Source organism: Falco cherrug, chromosome 6, assembly GCF_023634085.1.
Source record: "Falco cherrug isolate bFalChe1 chromosome 6, bFalChe1.pri, whole genome shotgun sequence".
Lineage (NCBI taxonomy): Eukaryota > Metazoa > Chordata > Aves > Falconiformes > Falconidae > Falco > Falco cherrug.
This window is the reverse complement of record NC_073702.1, coordinates 13,217,008-13,240,199: the sequence shown is the minus strand read 5'-3', so window position 1 is coordinate 13,240,199 and position 23,192 is coordinate 13,217,008. Positions and strand designations below refer to the sequence as shown.

The 23,192-nt window shown below is 36.9% G+C and overlaps 1 protein-coding gene across 1 annotated transcript in view; it reads right to left on the bottom strand.

The window, feature by feature from the left end:
* Positions 1 to 23,192, bottom strand: part of LMBRD1 (LMBR1 domain containing 1) — an 80,154-nt gene that overhangs the window by 6,987 nt on the left and 49,975 nt on the right. Inside the window, exons 10-14 of the mRNA XM_055714271.1 lie at positions 17,567 to 17,631; positions 16,698 to 16,800; positions 15,449 to 15,553; positions 14,041 to 14,190; positions 8,654 to 8,729 (exon numbers count right to left, since the gene is read on the bottom strand). Of these exons, the coding sequence (XP_055570246.1) occupies positions 8,654 to 8,729; positions 14,041 to 14,190; positions 15,449 to 15,553; positions 16,698 to 16,800; positions 17,567 to 17,631 (499 nt within the window). The remainder of the gene's footprint in view (positions 1 to 8,653; positions 8,730 to 14,040; positions 14,191 to 15,448; positions 15,554 to 16,697; positions 16,801 to 17,566; positions 17,632 to 23,192) is intronic.

Sequence of the window (23,192 nt, the reverse complement as noted above, 5' to 3'; positions counted from 1 at the left end):
ACAGACCAAACTGTTCAGATGGACAAGACTAAATAAGCTTCATGAGTCTTCAGATATTAGCAGATATATCAGAAGTTTTGAAACTACAAGTTTCCCTCTTACTCTTGTTCCTATCATCTCACAGCTCAACATCTTCATCCACATTGCTCTAAGTGTTAATGTTAAGGTCACTCCAGGACTTCCAATGACTTTGTGTTTAAGACTGTATTTCATGTATCGCTTCCACAGGTTTCTCTGGAAACAGATTCGTGGAGTGCCAGTAACAACTGCCCCCAGCCACAAATGCAAAGTTGTTGGCTAAAGAGGGGAAAAAAGACTATGTTCTTAGCTGCCTGTTACTCAGCAGTTTGTACAAAAGTGATTTCTCACATTCTGTTTGAGCACATCCACATTTTTTCCATATTCTTCTCTGCTGTAATATATACACACACACAAATTAATACTTGCCTCATTCAGCTCTTGAGCCTGTATCATCACTTCATAATCCAGCCCCTCTGCTACTGCTTCTCTAGTTTCATTAGCTAAAAATCAATCTGCTTTACACGTGTTTCCCTTGGCTAACTTTTCCCAGAAGTTGCTTAAACAGTCAAGTTATTGCTCTTTCAGCTTTCATGATCATGAAAGTATTACAGAGCTTCAAGCACTGCTTGTCCCAAGGTTAACTCTGCAACAAATTTACGCCTTTGATCCCATATCAGATCGAAAAGTATGTTGAAAAACATACAACTGGAATTGGTTCACTCACTTGTAGTGAGGATCTGAAAACATTTCCCAGCTGGTTGTATGTAGCTACAATAGCTCCCCATTTAAGAGATGTGAATCACTAAGCTTCCAACATTTCAGGCTGACAGCACTTTAAATTACTACAGTGCACTACAGAAGCATGAGTATCAAATCACTCTGATGTTAAACAATAGTTTGCAGCTCTCTGTAGACTTTTTAAATATAATTTTAACATACAAGCACAAAAAGCTGCCTGTCATTTCATCCCAGTTGTTTGGTTTTGGTTGGTTTGTTTGTGGGGGTTTGGGTTTTTTTCCCCCTCAGCTGGAAGTGGTAGTGAGATAGCACCTAAGAGACCTGTACAGACCAAAAGTCTAGCTGGACAAAGTCTAGTACAAAACCCTACCTTATTCAACAGGAACTTCTCACTAGGTTTGGAATCAAATCCTGCTAAAAAAAAGATTTGGCAGGCTAAGGAGAAGCCAGGAACTAATGAGGAACCTGGAAAAACTATTTAGGACAAGTCATCATCTAGGAGGCAAACTCTTCAGTGACTCAAGTTACAGATAAGTTGCATCTGATAACTCATATTGCATATCTGCAAATCAAACCCAATCTAATATAAACCTAGACAGCCAGAAAAATTATGTAAACAATGTGAATCAGGCTGTTTTGTAACCAATAAGTCTGATTTTGTAGCAAGATACAAGTCTGAATAACCAATAGCTATTTGCAGTTACTTTGCAGTACATTAACTACTGCAGCAGTCATACAACTTCTTGATGATAATCACACACTGTAAGCGTTTACATTCAATGGCTCAAGAATCTGCAACTCCCATCAGGGCTAGCAGGACTTCATAGCATACGGAGGCTTCCAGTAAGATCCTCCAAGATTTTTTGCTGAAAGAAAAGAGTCACTAGTCAGTTTCAGAATGCTAAATAATGAGAACAAAGTCCTACTGAGCTATCTGGGCCACACAACCATCTTTGGGTTTTTTTTTTTTTTTCCCCTCCCAATAGTCAAATTTAAATGAAGTGGCATGTATGAACAGGAAATACCGAACTTAGTTGCAGAAAAACTGTACTAGATCTTACAAACAATGAAGCACAAACAAACTTCAGCCAAACAGTCAGGAGTTCTCACCAATTCCCTCTATAAATGCAAAGAGTCTATCAGTCTCATTTCGCCATTTTAGATTTTGAGTTCATCCTAGCACAGCTATGGCATTACAATGGAAAATTGCACCCAGCTATAAGGTTTCTATTTCAGTCTGGTTTCAAAGAATCTGTGAGGGTGCCAAGATTTGCATGTATTAAAAGACTGGAGGAAAACCATTTAATGAGATTCAAAGAGCTAAACCTGTTAATCTCATTTTTCATACGTTTAAAGGATGATTGATTTTAATGTTTATTAAATACCTTCAAGTGAATAAAATACTACTACTACAAGGCTAAGTGCATAGTGAAAAGCTACAGAATTAACCAATGACTGAAGTCTGAAACCACGTTAATTGCAAACAGAGATAATGTCCTTTTTTTGCTGGGAAGCAATAAGCCATTGGATCAATCTGCAGAGGAGAAAAAAAAAAAAAAGTGTTCTCTGTTCCTGTTGAAACTAGATACCTTTTGAAACATTACGTACAATTTAGGTTAATTACAAACACTGGCCAGATTCATTAGGACACAGGCCATATAATTGATACTTCTTGCCTTGAAATCACTGACTTGAAATTTGAAGTTCTGCAAGAGGTGTTTTCTGAGTCTCCCTTGAGCATCTTACTTTTAAGTAACTCGAGGCACACAATTCTTATTTTGAAGACAGAGGTACTGATAAACTTCAAAGGCAATACCCTAGCCTTCAACATGGATGCAAGATTCCAGAAAGCAAGCAGCCAATGGACAGCATAACCTATCATTTTCATTCTAATCAGAACACTTTGTTAGCAATCTACCGCATTTTCCAGTATCAGCTTAGTACAAGCATAAAGCTTACACCAGTTCAGACTTCTTTAAACTATATTATACTACATGATGTTCAATGTTAACCTCATTTTTGTCACATCCTTTCTACATGCCTCATACTGTCTTTAGCTGACCGCTAAGAAGGATGTCCATCATTTGTGAGAAGGATTCGCTGTTTTCCCCATCCTGAGATCATACTACATGGAAAAGAATTTGGAGAATGGGGAGAAAGAGGATATTTTCAACACAGTAATCTTGACTTCTATATCTTTACATGGATTACCTCATATTCTGTCCATAGACAGAAGCAGTTATAGCCAGCTAACACTTAAAGAAGCATTACAAAGTAGGGCAACTTTCAGTGCTAGAAATCTTTGCTTATTCTCTGGAGAACAACAACAAAAAAAAATAATAAAAAATTATGACTATCATTAAAAAGTCGAACTTAAAAGACACCAATGCCGAATTCTTTTAAATGAGTTGGATATGAATTAGTGATTTTCTCATTAATGATGGTCTGAAAACAATGGCTTCCTTCCCATCCTTTCCCGTCTTCTGCCTCCTTCAGACACGAGTTACAATGCATCTGACTAATCCACAGTCAGTTTTGTCTCTCACAGTTCAGCTGGATGAATGACATTGGATTGAGTAAATCTTATCTAGCTGCAGGACATGTATTAGGCAGTGAAAAAGACCACCTTCATGAATTGATCCTTTCTAAATCCATTGGGCAAGCCATATCTGAAGATGGATGGGAAACATCTGTACGTAGCTTCAACAGCTGTAGTTACAGGTTGCTATCTAAGTTTTCTGCATGGCTGTTCTTGAGCATGTTATTAGTGAATTCATCAGCTGTCACCAAGTAAAGATTATTTGATTACACCAACAGAAGCAGCTCCCAACAAACCACTGAAAATATTTCCAATACACGTATCTAATGTTTCTCAGCAATTAAAAGATTTGGTAGCATTGCTACTTAGAGAGGCCAAATATGATGTCTTCTTTTGGTAAGAAAACTACCTTTAATAAAAGGATCATTTTGTAGATAAAGTATTAGAAAGTTTCTTACGCTCAGTTCATTACTTCTTTTAAGAATGGGTGCATACCCCTCAATCCTTTGTAAGGAGCTTCCACTCTTATTCCAAAATGCTAATATCAGAGCATCTCACTTTACTGTTAGGCTTAAATCCAAACAAACAAACTATGATGTTGATCCAAGAAGAAAATACGCAATTGTTTACTGCTAAACTCCATTTAGCCATTCAGCATTTCATAAACACAGCCTCTCTTCTCTCTGCAGTTACAATCTCTTGGCAGGAGAAGTAGTTCAGAGCTGCTCATATCTGTCTGCAGTGGTGGGGTACAGAAAAAAGAGTAGGAATTTAAGTTTCTGCAACTGCACATCCACAAACAATGTACTGCAGAAAGAGATTTAGAGCACCCTTAGCTACTCACACTCTTGACAGTTGATGAACAGGGCTTTCTGCAGTCAAACATGCACAGTTGTGCTTATTTACATTGACTTTTCATGATTATAGAGGATTTCAAAAGTATTAGGCATAAGTAAAGCTTCAGGGTAAAGTATTACTAAGGTCATTCAGTAAGCTAACAAGAAAATAAAGTCCTCACTAAAATCCTCATTTAGACTTTTTGTGAAGCATTTTATAACTTGGCAAATTCATTTAAAACAACCATTTGGAAAAGGTAATCTATGGTCATAAAATATTTCATACAAGATTACGAATACTGAAGCTTCTGAGCAACTGGCTTGTGCTTTCACTTTGCACACCTCCTGGATTTCTCTGAAGGAAAAACAAAGAATATGCTCTTATTTTTGGCATTCGTATTTGGGGTTCCTTTCCAGCTTGAGTAATGTCTACATCTAATCTTTTTACATGCTAAAATAAAGCCTGAGATCTTGCACTAGTTGACTGCCAGCTGACAAGAGAGTCCTATAAAATGACAAAGATAATTAGCACCATAAGTCCTGCTCAGTTCAAAGCCTTAGAAATGGAAATAACTTTTTTTCTTTCCCACTTTACATGGAGTTGGAGTAACTGCAGGTCTACACGAAAGACCCAGTAGATACTGTCGTGAGCATTTAGTAGGCCTTGGGTAAAGCTCATTTCCCCAACTAAGGAAATGAGACAATCCAAGGGGGATTCATAGCATGTTACGCATTTAAAGCAAATGATAGTTTTAAAACAGCTTTCATGGTTTTATGGTCTAGAAAGAGGCAGAAGATAGTGTTCATCAAATCTCAAAATAAAGGCTGGGAAAACTCTTGTATACAGGCTTGCAGCTGAGTCATTGCTCACTTGCATTAAGTCTCACTAAGCTGTTTATCTAAACCTATAGCAAAGTTTTCAATGCATTAGTGCAGCTACAAAAGTCTTAATCACGTAATTTAACTCCTTTGCTTGCCCTTATGGTCAATTGAACCATGGACCCAGCAGTGCAGCTGACATTAGTCCTTGAAAACAAGGATAAAATGAGGTCTTTGCCCAACTATATCAAATACTGAAAACTGATGCTTGTTTTGCCTATAACAAACATATTTAAGTTTGCTACTCCAAAAAGTTATTTTAAAAGCTTTTAAAAAGTCTATGTTAACAAGAAAAAAAGCCTTTTCTGCAGGATGTTAAAGTGTAACTAAGAAAAGGCACTTTGAGTTATAAGATGCAGCCTGTTCTACTTTTTGGCTTCTGTTCTGTTTCATGTAGTTATGCTATTACAGCTTCTGGCATTCAGTATGAAGCAGATTGACTTGCATAACAGGAGTAGAGACAAGCTTTGCTGCATGAAAGCAGAGAATATAATGCTAAAATCCCACAAATAATATACTTAAGCGTAAATACTTATGACTGTGGTTTTTATAAAATTGTATTTTAACTGTCCTATGTTTTTCCAGGAAGTGTAATTGCCCTTTTCATCAAGCCATACGCTGGTTTGAAACATGTATGGAAAACACTACTCATTAAAGTCTGAACTTTTAACAATATTTAAGTTTTGGAAGGTATTAGTTGCTACAAGATCAGATCAGGTCTCTTCTTACCATCTCAGAAAGAAAAAAAAAAAAAGTATTTAGTTACAGTAGAAATGATATCTACAACATCTGAGTATTCAATAAGACAGAGCAGATTGCTATAAGCTTATCTATTAGCACAGCCACCAAAAGGTCATAACTTTTCTTATGTTTAAGGAAAAACACCTGTTAGAATTAATTCAGTTTAAATAAAACAAAGTGCTGAGGAGACAAATCAATATTTGCATTTAGTTCCAGTCCAGTGGTTTATGGAAGATAAAATCCTAGGACCAGAAGTCAATAAAAGCTACAAGTGCTTGGGCAACCCTTATCTTAACTTTAAATTAGTTGCATCTATTTTTGCTCTGTGTCTATCCTTAAACACAAGAGAAATTATATTTTATATAAAAAAAATCTGGTTCCTACCTTTGAAACAAGTTTATTGTCAACTTTTTCTATCTGATCACAGAGCATAAGAGTAGCATCTACAACAGTTATTTCCATTAGTTTTCATTATTGTTATTAAAAATGTCAGGTATTCCAAGGCAAGCATTACATTTCCACTTTCTAAAACTGACTTGATAAAATAGTGAAGAAAGTGTTTTCCTTAATACAACTTCAAAAGGTAAGCATTACAAAAGAAAGTTTGCCTTCATTCATAAAAAAACCACTTTGATGACCTGACCATATTTGTAGCTAGCGGAACTCCACCTTAGCATTTTGATCACATTAACGTTCACATTTAAGAAACAGCCATCCATCTTTTACGTACACTAGGCTAGCATAGGACAGCATATCAATACCTTCTCCACCTCTTTCCTATCAAGAAAAAGGACATGACTCAAAGATACCCAGTGCAATAACATATTAATAACGGCAAACCAAAGCCATCATTTTCACAAGCCAATTCTTGTGTTCAGCACATCAGAATGTTAGTTTTAAGCATCGGCTAATATTGTTTCCATTGATCAAAACAAATCAGGAAAAAAAAAATCATGCAAAGTATTCAAAGTACTCAAAAAAAATATCATCAAGCATAAAAGTAGTTTCAGAAGTTTATTTCAATCCAACCCCAGTTCCTATGACTAAGCAACAAAGTCTGAAGAAATCAGACTATTTTAGTTTCTCCCAGAAGAGTCAGGACTAATGAGCTTGTCAATGCCAGTGAGTATATTCTTCTCCCAGCAAATACTAGCCAAGCCGAGAAGCTGTTTACAAGCAACAAAGATCTATACAACCTGCTCAAAGTGATCTCATTTTGAGAGATGACAGATTTTGCTTTTTAAATCTGCTGCAGAACAGTAACTATTTTTAATCACAAAAACATGGGAGCTGAAATTCAAAGCATCAACACTTAAAATTGTATTAAGTCTAAAATTATCATCAAAAGTAAAGGTGGATTAATGATTTTTGAACTATGGAGGAGACAGGAGAAAAAAAAACAAACAAAACAATCCCCCTTGGGAAACAAGATGAACCACCACAAATACTACTAGCATCTACTTACTAGATGTTTAAACACCTGGTTTGTGTTTATGAGTTTAAACACGAGGGAACCACCTTGCAAAAGAGACCATAGCTTGATAAGACTGGGAACAATGACCTAATGATCCAGTTAACTCCACTAGCACAGAAATTGTTTAAAAATTAAGTATTAACTTTCCCAATAACAGAAGTAGGAAGAAAACCCAAGGAGCTGCTAAGATCTTCTAGAAGCACAGTCAGAATTTAGCAGTTACAGAACACTGATAATAAAGATAATACAGGACAACTATTTATCTTTTCTATCAACAAACACCGTCAAGCCTGCTTTATAGGTCTATAAATGCATACATAACTCAATTCCTTTATACGGAGAAGCAGAAAGTTTGCCAGTGAGAACAGTTGAGCGCTTTAGCCTGAAAAAAATCTGGACCATTCTGAAGGCCATAAATCTTTTGCCAAGATCAATTTTTTTAAAACAACAGACCAAAGCAATCAATAAAATTGATGGTGACCTTAAACAGCAGTATCAGTAATGCAATGGGTAGTGCAAATCAAACTGCAAAAATTGTCTACATGCAGACAGAAAGGAAAAGGTAACATTATAAAAAACAAATCCAGCATGATTTCAAGTAGCTTTAATGTTTAGTTTTTTGGTGGTTTGTTTTTGTTTTTGTTTTTTTTTTAATGAAACCAGGGTAAAACTCATTTCCAGCTTTAGCCAAGTTTCATAGAAGAATAAAAACTAAACAAAACACTACCATTGTCTCAAAAAAAACCCCCATCAACATTAATGTCTGCATAGATGGAAAGTCAAGGAAAGATCCACAATTATCCATCTGCTTGCTAGTCACTACTCACAGCTGCAAAAAATCCACAGTACATCTTCTGCCCAAATGAATAGTTAAAAAGATATGGTTAATAACACAGATGAGCAAGATTTATACTGGATGTTATAGAGAATGATAAGTTAAGAATAACAGGATTACAGGAGAATAGCCTAAGATGTCTAGTTCCACTGGTACTGTTGCTTATGGAACAGCTCATTTACATCTTGAAAAATTGCAGAATTTTATCTGTCAAGTTGCACTGAGAATTTCAGATCCTAGTTTTCTTGAGTATGTTTGAAATTTAATAGAATACTTCTCTGCATGTATGTATGATAAACCTACATACTGAAGTGTCCCTTCAGCTACTAAACTATTCACTGGCTAGGGTTTACTTTTAAGGTCTTCTGCATAAATGTTAAAGCAAATGGGAGATTTTAAAGTTAACTGGCATGCATTATTACACATTATTTCTACCAAAACCCGTTGTTTCTTCAAATCAATTAAGCTGTAAACAAGCTGTTTTCTGGACATAGTTATACATAAAAGCTTTATATTAAAGCAAATCAAAGCCTTAAAGAGCTTAAGCAAGAACATATCACAAAAAAATATAAGAAATTAATTTATCTTACCTTCAGGTGCATCTGCATCACAGTCTTTAGATACAAATGTCAAATCCCTTGGCTGGCCATTTATTGTCTTATTAATCTGTGTTATAAATATGGAATATTAGTACACTAGTCTACCAGCAATGTTTTTCCATACACAATGATAATCCCTGAAACAAATATCTCCCAATATATAAAAAAAGGCTTTAACAGACATCTTACAATATTCAAAAGGCTTAAGATTGCATATACTGTTCAAAACCAGAGTAAGCTCTAAGTGGTACAACATTACTATTTCTAAATACGCTTTTATTTAGAAAAAAATTAATAGCTTGTGCTCTTTTTGAAGACCTGTAAAAATAAAAACGTCTCTGAAATTAAGCCTTCTAACTGTGCATAAAATGAATTTGGAATTCAACTTTGGTGATAACACCATGGAAGCGTCAGGTTTGCATAATGATAGCTAATACAGATTACTTCTATCCTAAAAGCCAGGTGATAGTAAACAATATACTCAAGATCGCCAGAGTGGAAGAAAAAAAATGATGCTGAACTACTGGAAACCCAGTATATACCTGTTTATGTGTCTCAAATCTTTAAAAATTGACTCTTTCAGAGACTACATGAACTCTTTACATATGACACTTTTGAGTAATCAGCGAATAATTTTATCAGAGTCCAATGCAAATCCTCTGTACTACACTGATTTCTTCATACAGTAATTCACTTCAAAGGCTCTCATACTTGCTACTGTAGCCCTCATGATTTCCTAAACAGGAGACCCTCTAAAGAAATCTGTAAGGGTCAACATCTTTTCTCCTTCAGGCTGTAGAAAATCTCTCTTGAAACCTACCAGAAATCAGCACAAGCCAGCCCATAAAACTAAGTCTCTCTGACAACTTAAGTGAGAAGGTTTATCAATATTAAGCAAATTCAGCTTTCACTCTGAACATTAAAAGAGAAACAACCAAGTGTCTATCCTAACAAGCAGCAGTTGTATAAGCAGTTCACTTCATTCCATGCAAACACAGGCAAGCATGGAGGCCACCACAGTCTTAAAAGAAACTGATCCAAATAAGAGAATGATTAGGCAGAAGAACCAGGAACTAAAGTGGAACCAAAGTAAGAGGACAACGTATAGATAGAAACAACAGGATAAGAACAGAAGATGAAATGTCAATTATTCAGTGTACATTTAACAGTGTCCCATCTCCAGGGGGTATTCCAGCTGGCTGTCACCATCACCACTTACACTGCTCAGTGTGCTTCTCTCAAGAGAACAGCATTAATAGATTGTAGAATTTTACAGGGACATACAAAAAGCACAGAATGATCAGAATTTTGCCACTTCAAAGTTTTGGCATCCTTATCTTTATTCATTTTATTTTTTAACTAGTAGGAATTTTAAATACAACATGCAACAATAGCTAGACCTGTGGATTTCATTTGATAACATCTATGCTTTTTTCCAGGTCTGATATCATTCTTGTTCTCCATGAACACTTTTGTAATTTAAGACTTCTGACATATCTGGATTCAACTCCAAATGCTTTCATAAGCTCAAGGCACTGGGGCGTACCTTAGAGTCATAAACCCAACCTCTTTTTTCCCTAGCAATCCTTTCTTCTCTCCTACACAAGGCAAAACCTTGTCAAGGAGCACTGGAAATATTCCACCTTTTCACAACACAGACATGAAAAAAAAATGGAACATATTCCAAGCCAAAGATGTAAAGTAAAGGATTTTATAGTATAAACCCTTCCTAATAAAATAGAAGAACCACATTTGCCATGTTAAGAATGGTCATCTCATTAACCTGATCAGTTGAACACCATTTTCATTTTCACACAGATAGAAATTTTAACATTCAAATTAAAGATTCTTTAATATATGAATAGTATTACACAAAACAAACTGCACAAGTATTTGTTTTTTTTAAAAAAAGTCTTACACAAAGCTAACTCACACATGAAAAGTTGTGCCTGAATACCAACGCACACAGCAGGAGAAACATCAGAGGCACCCAAGTTGTAGTGATTTCCCAGAAAAGGTATGAGAGCTTTGCCCTTAACGCTGTCATCTCATACCTTTTGTATTAGCAACATGCACTTGAGGTAGAGCCCCTTTTGCCCTACAGGGCACGGAAAAGATGTGTAAGTGACAAGAGAGATGTGTCTACAGGACAATTCCTCAAAATAATTTACTTGGCATTATGCAGTACAGCACTCAAGTCTCAGACACTTTTAGTATGAGCATTGTCAGAGTAATACTCCAGCATTCCAGTTATTGTATCCAGTCCAAAGCTGAAAGCAGGATGCCTCAAGGACAAGCAGGAGACAAAACCAAATACAGTCACACTATGTGCTTCAAAAGCTGACAGATTTCAGGCACTTACGAAAATAGCAAGCTACCATATAAAGGGTTAGCCCTTTACACATTGTACCCTGTTATACATTTGTTCCTGGTTATGTTCAGGATCAAGAACTTAAAGATGGCAAAGTGTGTGAACAGATCTAAGGGATACTTCTGCATTCCTGGATGACAGCAGAGATACTCTGTGTCCTGCAGTTTAGCTCCACTCCTCTGAATCATCTATGTGAATGCTGAGGAAGGAAAGTGACCAATGCTACTCTGGCCCTCAACTGGGGAAAAGTATTAAGTGTCACCTACGGCAAATGTTGGCCTTTTAATTCTGGTCTGAATCACTCAAGTCTTACAGGTCCACTAGGTAGAAACATCAGCAAGCAGTGGTCCATCTTTCAGACAAATGGAAGAAAAAACCCTTTGGCCTCACTGAACATAAATACAAATTACACTCAAGTATGGGCGAAGTTATGTTTTTACTACAAAGCTGAGAGGAAGGCCTGTATGGGGACAGAACTCCTCACCTTTGTGAAAGGCTACAAAGACTCACAGCTGTTTAGCAGATGTTACACAGGTTGTCTTAAGAGATGAAAGCAAGCGTTCCTTGGTGTTTGAAGAGCTATGCAAGTTAACCAAAGCCCTACACAGGACCTCAGTTGGTAACGGCACCGTATCCAAAATAAACTTTAGAAGTTCTACAGACATCATAGCTGAAGAAACTTTCAATTAAATGGGGACGCGTGTTTTGAATACCCCAATGGTCAAAGAGTTAAATAAAGCAAGTAGCCCAGGTCTAGCTAACACTAATTGCCTCACAAAAGCTTCATTTTTCTACACATATGCAGTTATCAGGAAAAGTCAAAGCACTTCACAGTTAAAAAGTCAAGACTAACGGTCTCCAAAGGAAACAGTTAAAGATCCAAACAGGATTCTAACCTGTCTAATGCATCACTATGGGTTTTTGGTACAAATTAGTTTGACAGGTTACGAAATTGGGAAGTACTGTAGAGCAAAGAAAAAGGGAAAGTATTCCTTTTTATACACTGCCTTTCTATGACCCACCAGATTCTAACATACAGGTCACTGATATACAGCCTACTCATCCACTAAACTGACTTTGATTATTGCTTATTTATTCCTTAGTTCTATACAGTGTTGGTTACCAGTGGTGTTACTTTAAATAATGAAATTGACTGTGTTGTGTGAGCAATGAAAATCTAAAGTGTGCAAGCAAACTGGTGCATACAGCTTTCATCATCAGGAAGCTTGTCATGTGCACAAAAATGTATTTCACTTCTCCAGTTCCTGTCTATGCTCCAGGCCACTCCTGAGTTCCATAATAATCAATTCATAACTTTCCAGAACTTCTTCATAGCTAACATCCACAGAAAAATCTGCTGCTCCTCTACATTTTCTGCCACCATCTCTCTCCTCATCTCAAAATACAGAAATTTAACATCAGTTATCAGGGTAGTCAGACAGAGATAACGTGTCTGGTACATTATAAAAGATTATTTGAGAGGATGTTGTCTGAAAACCTTGTATTTACTTGGTATGCTGGAGAAGTCCAGATAGTTTACCAGCATACTCTATGTTTCTTGTTATTCTAACAATGAAACAGTTTCTACCCAAGTTATTTTATGCACTTTAAAACGCTTAAAACACAGCTTTTTAGCTTATGTCCCATTTCAAAGACACAAGATGCCTTTCTTGACCATAACATGGTTTTAATCCTCTAAATGAACAGTTTTAGCTCTACTCAACCATTCCAGCTACTCCTTGCAGTGCTAACCAGGATCGTATTTCAACAGCTGTTTGAATGACAGCACAGCCTCCCTAATGCTGTGATCCATTCTCCTGACCCTTTTCATTACAAACTATATATTTATGTTCAGATGCTATTTGTTATAAACTGCTAACATGCAAGTGTGTGTTGAGTCCCAATGTTTCTGCCCCCTCTCAATATACCCACTTTTTATTTTACTGAAACAACGCCATCCTATTCATGAAGGAAAACAAACTCCTAGCTACAGTCTCTCTTATTTGCTTTTCACTTCAATCTTTCATGTTATCTGCAAGCTTTATCATGAAGGATTCTTTCCCTCAGGTCACTGATAGGCTTAAAGGTTAGCTTGGTAGGATCCTTAATGAAATTGTCCTTCCCACCCTTCCACCCGCTTAAACCCCAAACAGCACACCAAAAGGTCTGGACTTCATTGTGCCTGAATATGAGCAACCAGTTCATCACCTAGTTAGCTCTCTGCATTTGCAAGATCAGAGCTAACAAAGCCCACACCTGTAGAATACCAGACCTTGGTAAACAGCTATCCATAAAAGGTCCCTATGATGTGTAACTTTGGACTTCCCCACAAGTATGCAGGCCTCCACTCAAACTAAGATGAAATAACATAATTATAAGCCTTCAGGTACAGAAAATGAAAAACACAAAAACCCCTGAAGTACACAAAAATGCATTAACAAAAGCAGAGACTAATATTAACAACTTAATTCTATAGATTTCACAGAACAAAAACTGCAAGGAGTTTCATGAAGCTGGACAGTTCAAAGTGCCTGAAACGTGATTCATCAGCACTTACTCAGTTTCATTCTGCTTATCCCCTACTGTACCAACTCATCTTTGTTGTTTCTCACAAATATGCACATAATTACTATGAACTGCAGAATAACATTGCTTTCAGTCCACAGACCACCTTACACACTGAAACTAATCCTCACTGCAGTCACTGAGCAGCCTAGGCATACCAGTACAAAATCTAGTAGAAGCCTACAGCTACCTTATCAAATGAAGCAATACTCAAAGTTTTACACTGTCCAAAGATGACCTAGGAATTATTTTGTGTTGTATGTAGTACAACCAGTTTCTGGCTTGTGTATTACCAAGAGATATACTAGTAGTTAAAAAACCTGGCTGCGAGAGTCTTCAAAACTGAGAATGGCCCTGGCTTTAAAAATCACTGTAAACAGTACATTTTTGATACAGAAGGTAAGATATTTTTTTCTTTAAAAAATAAAGTATTACATCTCACCTGTACCAGGTATTTTTGGCTTCCATACATTACATACTGAGGTGCAAGACTGTAGATCATGTAACTTGTATGAAGAACTATCAATAGAAGTATCATACAGAGAAACAAAAGTGCTTGAGGGCGAGTTTTTCCTCGTCTGATTTTATAAAGCTAAAAAACAGAGAACAAGTATTAACATAATAAATATTTTTTTTCCTGAATTAAAAGAGGATTTTAAATGTCTTCAAGTAATAGCTTTAAGGCTAGTGACAGAAGTTACAGGCTGCTAGAATGATCCTCTGGCAACTTAATTACAGTGAGTCAAAACAGGTTTTGAGGTGTATTTACCTGAATTTCAAGACACAGCTGTTCACACAAGTTAATTGTTGTTTGTATTAGTGACCCTGACATTTATACACCAGCACTTGGTAGCAACAGTTAATTGGCATTGTCTATCTCTGAAAACAAACTGTGCCTTGGTTTGTCAAAGAATACTGTGACCTTTGGTCAAGGTGAGGTGTCATCTATCACTACACCTCCAATCAGATCTAGAAACAGAGAAGGGAGTTATGAGAGAGTACTCTCAGGCTCTGAGAAAACTTGCATACCATATGGTGGCATCTTTTCCACTTCACACTGCAGGGAACAACATAATGCTTCATGGCTACCCTGTTAGATACTACCCTATCCAGTAATCCCCAAAGGCTTAACCAGAGTAACATATCAGGGCAAAGAAGCTGGTAGCTGAGGGGTAAGTGACAGAAGACCAAAACAAACAGCCAATCTCACAACTCATTGCAAGGACTCCAGGCCACTGTTCACAATTTTGGGATGTTACCACATGAAAGGGTGACAGAATTAAAGGGAAAGCAGGCACAGAAGCAGAGAAATAATTAACCACGCATCGTAGGCATGAATGGCATACTGTTGGATACAAAGCTGCTGTTTCAATACAGTAACATGTATTTGCATCATTTTAGATATGCCATATCACTGTGCTGTTTAACTCTTACCAAGCTAGATAAACTTGCTTGCCACCCAAAAAAGCAAGTCAAGCACTACTGACCGCATGCACATTTCAGATTTTGACCATAAAGTTCACTAACACTTCCAATATATCAGATTCCTGTGGCTTTAACTAAGGGAAGTCAGAAGCCAGAATGCCACTGATTAAACACTTGAAAGTCAGCTGACTGTACTGCTCAAACTAAAAAACCCATTTCGGTCTGATAACTTAGCAAAACAGAACAAAATTTCCATGGCTTCTGAAAGGTACAATGGGATTCTAACACTTGTTAGACATATAGGCAATGCTATTTGCAACATGCAGTATTTATGCAGCAGTACATAAATAATGACTATATTTGATATTTTTATTTGTTAAACATCTCACTGAGTATCATAAACTAAACTCTTAAGTCATATTTACCCTTATCCAGAAGAACCATATACCCATATTTCGAATCCCAGCCATTGAAGTGAAGATAAAGTACATGACAATAATTGTAATAAGAATATAATCGAGTGGAAAAACCTTAAAAAAAAAGAACACAAGCAGTTAAAAAGAAAATATTCATATTAGAAAACAAGCTCTTCCCCCACTTACAAGCTAAATAAGTAGCTTGTACTTAAAGCATCTGAGGTAGCACAAGTCCTTCCATTTAAAAGTTTTACATAACTGGCACCAAATACAGCTATTTTAGCCTGCTGCTAATAGAGCTTACACAATTTGTTTGTGAATGCAACTAAGCTTTTTTATTAATTTAATACTTGCCTTAATTTTGAAGTGTTATACATTTTTAGGCCAAGAAATACTTAATTCTGTTCTAAGAGTACATTTAGAAGGAAGTCCATGGTGGCAACAATCATTTTAGGACTGTAGACGTTCTATTTGTGAATATTTCTGAACATACTTGAGTCTAAAACTTGATTTTTATGTTTACATGAATAACAGCTTGGGATAATACTGCTGCTGAACACTACATTTCTCAATAAACTGCAAGCTTAAGGCGTTCAACAATATTTGAAACCACAAGGAAACAATGTATTGTACTAACCCATTATACCAAGAATACTGAAAGAACTCAACTAGGTAAGGGTAAAGCACTAGCTTACATTAAGGCTTTTTCTTAGCCTACCCATCACTGATTACCAAATTTGTATGTGGCCTTGTTGCCTACCAACCCTACTGAAGTTAACAGGATTTGTTTCAAAGACTAATGTATTGCTATAACATGAGTGACTGCAGAGTGTAATATATCTTTCAAGGTGCAATAAATATACTAAAAAGTGATGAAGTGCATTTATTTTACTTCAGGGGGACAAACTATCAAGTACACAAACAACTAGAATGTAGGTAGGACATAGGAGAAAGTTGCTTTTATTCTGTGGATGATAACAAAAAATGATGTCATTCTCCATTGCCACTATGTTCTCATGAGATGAAAGCTGGTTTCAAGCACCACCTTCCTCCAGCAACTGGCTTCCAATCACCCAAGATTTTCATATCAGTATCTAATAACTAAAAGGTTGTTAACGAGGAAGTTTCCTTGCTTTTACAGAACACACACCTAGACAATTTTGTTTTAATGAATTACTTGGAGTAGTGTAGTTTGCCTTTTGACAGCTTACCAGAAAATAGACATGAACATATGTGTATCATCAGGTTTTTTACTTACTGTTTGAAGAACAGGTAACAGCATATTCAATGGATTAGTCAGATTAGTTCCTAAAATTATAAATCCTGAGTCGAAGCCAGCTGAATGCAGAGCTTTGTCCAAACTGCAATAATTAAAAAAATTGGGTAAGTACTATGGTTCTCCCAGAACTTTGTCTTCAGTTTAATTTAAAAAGACAGTTCAGACTGAGAACTAAGCTTAGAGACTGAGAGTTTTTCATATCTACATGGACACATGCTTTGTTTTACCACACTTATTGCACTTGTCCTATAAAAAGGTATATTGATTTCGGCATCTCCTTGGCATTTCAGCTTTTCTCTGGTTTGAGTTATAGTGCTTATTTGCCCAGTCTGTAAAATTAAAATGCCAACATTTGAGACCTCTGGTTAGTGTCAATCTTAATTGAAATCCACCAGATCTGCAGCTGGCTATATTGCTTTCAACACCATGAAACACTTACAGTGTAATGCACATAAAAATGGATAATACATGTCATTCACTGCAAGAATTTAAGCACCTGTCACCTAGCCCAAGAAGTACCTACATGTATTAAGATTCATTCAAGCAATATTCAAGAATACTTCTGTAGTCTGAATTAAGCATATATGTTAAGGAAGCTTAATTTCTCTGCTCTATCAGAACTGTTTTCAGCAGCATACAGACAACCATGCTGAACTATGTCCTTTGATTCTGTTTTAGCACATCTTGCTCAGTTTCAATATATACTATCACGATGAGAAATGCAGCTCTAGTTCAAAACGTAGCATAGAAATGCATGTTAACTCTTGAAGCAAGCCACCCCCGACTTTGATGTTACAGCAGAAACTATGTAGTTTAAATAGTTAAGAAAAATGCTGAAATAGACTTACTTTGACAAGAACAGAGAGACAGTGAAGAGCAGTGCCACAATGATGAAAAATACTCCCCACACAATCTGCAAGTAAAGATTTATTACAATGTAACTGAAAGTGCTTGCAGCCGATACAAGAAGTGAAGACTTGTCTAAGCTTCAATAAAGGACTAATGATTTTGGACCATCTCAGAGCTTAAACACAATTGAAACAGTAACTTTTTGGTAAATACTTGAAAGTGCTAACAACACCTGTTTTACAATATAAATGTTCTATGTCAATCATTTAAGAAATTGATCATCTAAGATAAGAACCACCTCTTTGCCTGGTGGATACGCTAAGCCCAGAATCAAGTTGTAAAGTACATCATGTGCTATAGTGCAAAACAGAAGTCTACCCATAATGACATTTTTGACTTAACACAAATGAGTTGTTATATTAATGAACACAGCATTTAAAATGCATAACCTGTACTTGTTATATTATATGGAAAACTAACTATATGCGTGCATTTGGGTTTACTTTAAGGGAAATTAGAGTTTCCATCGGCCACCATATCTGTGTGCTCATCTTCCAATAGGAGGCAAACTGTGCACAGGTTACAAGGAACATCTCACCTTTCCCAAGTGAGAGCTCCCTTCTGTAGCACTGCTACTCAAACAATAACCAAGCTACTTCGGGGACTAATGTAAAACTCAAGTAATCAAGCCCAAATACCAGGTCTACTTTCTTCTTGCTTCTGCCTGCAAGTCCGCTTAGTTACTCATCAGTACTGAGTATTTCAAAGCAGTTTTCAAGGTTACAGAAACCATCAACTTTACAAAGTATTTTGACTCAAAGGTTTAAGTCACTTAGAAATTTAACTTTGAAGTGATGTGAAGATTTGCGAATGAACTAGGAAATGGTTATAAATACTGATGCAGCAGGAAAAATACTTGAGTTTCAAGAAAACACGATTATTCAAAAACAGTATCTACCCACACGTGATTAAAACAAGATGAAATAACCACATCACAACTGCCAGACTAAGGCCGCCTCTCCTGGAAAAGGTTCAAGAAGAGTTTCCATACCCCTTTAGTTGTACTAGGCGAGTCATTTGCCCCAGAGTCCTCCTTTGGAGTGCATACTCTATTCAAGAATTTGAAACCAAAAAAAACCTGTAACAGCTGTGGTTATTCAGCTAGCAAGTCATAAACATAAATAAGTAAAAATGTGTTTAGGACACTATAAAAAACAGCACCAGTATCTGATTTATAGTCAACAATATCAGGCTTTTTTGTAAGCTTCTGCACACTAATACAGAACTGCCTGACATACAATAAGAACAGAACTTCTTAGCTAAGCCAAGTGGTATATGAAACAACTAAGTTCACTAGAAGTAAATGAAGATTTTGTAGACCAACCACATCAGTAGTTAAGCTGGGTTTCTGCATTCAGGTTTTTTAGGATTTAAGAGCTAGATTGAAATAAACAAGCAGCTTAAAAAGCTTGACTACATTCAGAGACTAAATAGTCCGAGTATGAAAAGTTTGAGTTTACTTTTAACAGCAAGAACTCTGGCAACTTAGCAGTAAGTTTAGAGAACTGGAAATAGTATTCTTATACCTCTACATTCTGTTTTCCCCATTTCATTCTGATTTTTATCTTTAGAAGAAGCCACCTTTTTTCAAAGGTAGCTTCATTTCTTTGAGTTCTTCCATGAATCAAGTAGATTCAGAGAAGTAAGGCTGTTCCTCAAGATGTTAATTACTAGACAGGAAAGTGTTTTTATTATGCCTACCAAATACAGCACTCAAGCCAGAGACTTCTTATTGAGGAGGACAGCTTAGAGAATGAATACCCTCTACTGTTTCTCCTGCCCTACAAGCTAGTTCAAGAAATCATTCTCCACTTTTCGGCAGGTTTTCTCCTTCAAAGTCTTTAAGGGAGTTAGGAGATTGTGCACAAAAGTGCAAACCCATTCAGTTACAGCTCCAACAGGATCACTGTATTTTCCTAGAAACCCTAGTCACAGAATATGCTCAGATAAGCATGCTGAACTTCCCAAAACAATGTTTTCAGATTGCTAGACCTGAGACAACCTAGGCAGACTTATTTCCAAATTCTATATGCAGAAATACAATGTGTGGTCTTCCATATGAATGAGGGAGTTTCATAGTTTAAATTGTTTCATTAACCTTAAAATTTGGCACCTAGCCATCTTGAAAGAGTTAAGAACTTTATTAGTGCTGCTCATTACAGATATTCAGTTAGATGCTATTATCGTTCATTACAGGATAAGCTTCCATCTGCAGACTCAAACATGATATTAAAATATCGCTTATAAAACTACTCAAATTATGTAGGCTCTATTATTAGGTATAGATTTAGAGACTAATAGCAAGGTAAGTATTAACCTGCACATATTTAAGTGTACTAAGACTCCCACTAGGTATTAGCCATACAGGAAATGTATGTTTATCACGACCAGGAGTCTGAAGCTTGTGTTACTTCATTATCTTCTGCCAGCTGTGACCGTTAGACAGGCATCCACATCTCCTCTGGAATATGCCTGTCTTCTGAAGTGATGCATAACATTTAGAAGTAGATACATGGTTGAAGCAGCACTCCTCCTCTCATTTCAACCTCAACTCCAGTCCCATTAAATACAAGATTGAAAAGACTAAAACCAAAGGCGTCCATTCTACCTTAGTTCATCCTGTATTTCCACAGTGCTATTAAGACTACTGAACCACATATGGTTTGCCATTAACATCAACCTACACTTACACAACTTCAAAGCATCAGTTGACTTAGACCTTTCACAGAAGAGATCTTTATGTTCTTACCTAAAGTTTCCTTCTACCCCAACCGATTACAGAGCGATCTACACCTCATTTCCAGCATATTACCCAGCACTCAGCCAATGATTAAGAGAATACTAATGAACTAGTAGTTGAGCTTACAATTTACAGTCTGGCTGAGCCTTATGAAGTAGTATCAACCTAACTTAAAAGCATGCCTCCAGCTGGGTATCATTCGGTATACGGGTAAGGGAAAGAGCAAGTACTTCCTTTCCTTCCCTGCCCTGCATAAAGCCTTTGTAGCATAGGCTAGAAAAACATTGCACAGCTATACACTCACTGTTGCCTTCTACTTGTCACTTATAGCAAAGGACAAATCTGCCATCCACAAGCCTTACTGGGACACTACTGTACTGCTGTTTACTAGCTTTAAACCAACTAGAATATCTTTAAAGATTCTAGACACACTGTGCCGTGAAAGTTTACAAAATAATTTTGCTTTATGTCACAGTGTAAACAAGAAAGAATCCAAGCCCCTGAGAACATGAGCACATGATCAACTTCAGACCAAAGAACAGTGCTTAATCAAAACCTCTTGTTCTCATAGCAGGATTATTTATCAACTAATACTGAAAAGCTTTTAGTGCTAGAACAAGAACACACAAAAAGCCTGGGTTTCAGCCAAACACAGAGGTCATTACACAAAAAAGAAAGCAACCCTTGATCAATATCAACAGTAGTGTAACTTTCAATGCAAGACAACCTTATTTCCTACTCCCTAATCATTTTGAACGCAGGACCTCAATGCAACCATACCTCAGATTATGGTACCTCCTCCAACTACAATCAGTTTGGACTCCTCCCTCAACTACAAAACACAAACCCTATACCCACCTGTACTCAATCATTTCCTACAAAACAGGTTTCAGAGCTGCTACTTTGCACTTACATCACTTTGATCACCTTTCAGTGTCTGCTTGGGTCTTCTAATCTACAGTCTATTGTACAAGCTAGTATGCATACAAGTAAATGCCAAAAAAAAGTGAACCATGCTTTTATGCAAGACTGAAGATATTACAAAGCCAATGAACTGAAATAATGAGTACTAATACAACTTACACTATTGCTTGAAACGAGTTCTTTTAGCATCTTCATAAAAAGCCTCTATATGGGCAAGTAAGGAAGCAGCTAAAGCAGGAGACAGTAAGAACTGGTTTAACTTAAAAGTTTTGTTTCACATTTGAACATATGGGATTAAAAAACATGGCTAAGCAAAAAACAAGACAAAAACACTGATATAGGCATTTCTCAATAGGAAAAGTAGAAGCATGATACTTCTAGGTCATAGTGAAAGTTGAATTGCATTTCAGTTTAATAAGTCACGCCAAACAATTTAGAAATATCCAGTTGACCAGCATATTTTCCCCCACTGCTACTGCACCTAATCAAGTCACAAGCTGCAAAGTCTTTTCTGACATTACTCATATTATGCTTACATAGTTTTCCCTGGTAGCTCCCTCCAACTTCTTAAGCGTTCCCCTGACCCCTGCATCATCCTTGTTTGAGTTAGAGAGCACTTTGCCTCCTGTCCCTGCTCCCAGATCTCAGTCAACTAAGTTAAGTTGTTTCATTTATGGATAAATCCAAAGTATTACTAAAATAATCATGGAGTTTAGGATTTAATTTATTCTGAGCAGGCATGACCACATAATCCACAAACTTAAGTGGTACTTCTTTGAAAAGCCTCAAAATTTACTTCTAAACCCCTCCAAAATACTAGAATGCTCAACCTGCCCAATTGATTCCTACAGTGGTACTCATGTACCAACAGAAGAAGAAACTGAACCTGCTTACGACAGCTATTCCATGAATTTGAACCAACACTGAAGCAACACAAAAACTTAAAGGAGCAGTCACCCTCTCAGGGCTGGTGTCCATTAACAGAGTAAAGAAAACTGCTGGCACACTACTGAACAGTGTGCAAGTACAGACCAAGAAGCAATGCTGGATTCCTCACAGGAAACACTATTTGTATTGGGTTTACATGGAAAGGTTTTGGTAGCAGAGGGGGCTGAAGGGATGTCCTCTCTGATGAGAGACCAGAGGCTGCCCTGTGCTGGACCCAGCCATTTGTAGTTAGCTTCAACTGACCCGCTGCTGGCCAAAGCTGAGCCCAGCAGCCAAGCTTGTGGCCCCTCTGGGAAAACATACTTAAGAAAGGGGAAAATACCAGACAGTAGAGAGGAACAAGAGGAAGCATGAAACAACCCTGCAGACACCAAGCTCAGAAACAGAGGAGGTATTACTCCAGGCAATGGAGCAGACATCCCGCCCAGCCTGGTAAAGAGGGCCATGCTGGAACAGATAATCACACTCAGCCCATGGAGGACCTCCATACCAGAACAACTGGATATTTTCTGAAGGAAGCCACAGCCTATAGAAATAAGCCTAGAGATAAGCCACAGCCTATGGTGAAAATCAAAGAAACTACACAATCTATTTTGAATGAAAGGAAGCATCCAAATAGTTAAAGGGAACAGGTAGGAATACTTGTCCTTTAAATGAAAGGGCTAAGTCTAGATTTCTAATGTATAACAGAGAAGTAACTCCACTAAGAATTTCACACCGAAAGCTTTTGCTCAACTGCAATTTCAGCCTATTTCCATTGGCACTTAGCATTAACAGTAGCAATGACATTAGAGGAAATATAGTCCCACCCTCCTTCTCCCACCTTTTGCTTCTCAAAATGCAGCCTACAGTTTAAAATAATGCTAAAATTTCTTCTTGCATCTAGTTAGCAAAAAGATACCTAATATGGCAATACTGTTCCATAGAAGTACTGGCGCTTTTAAAACCAGGTA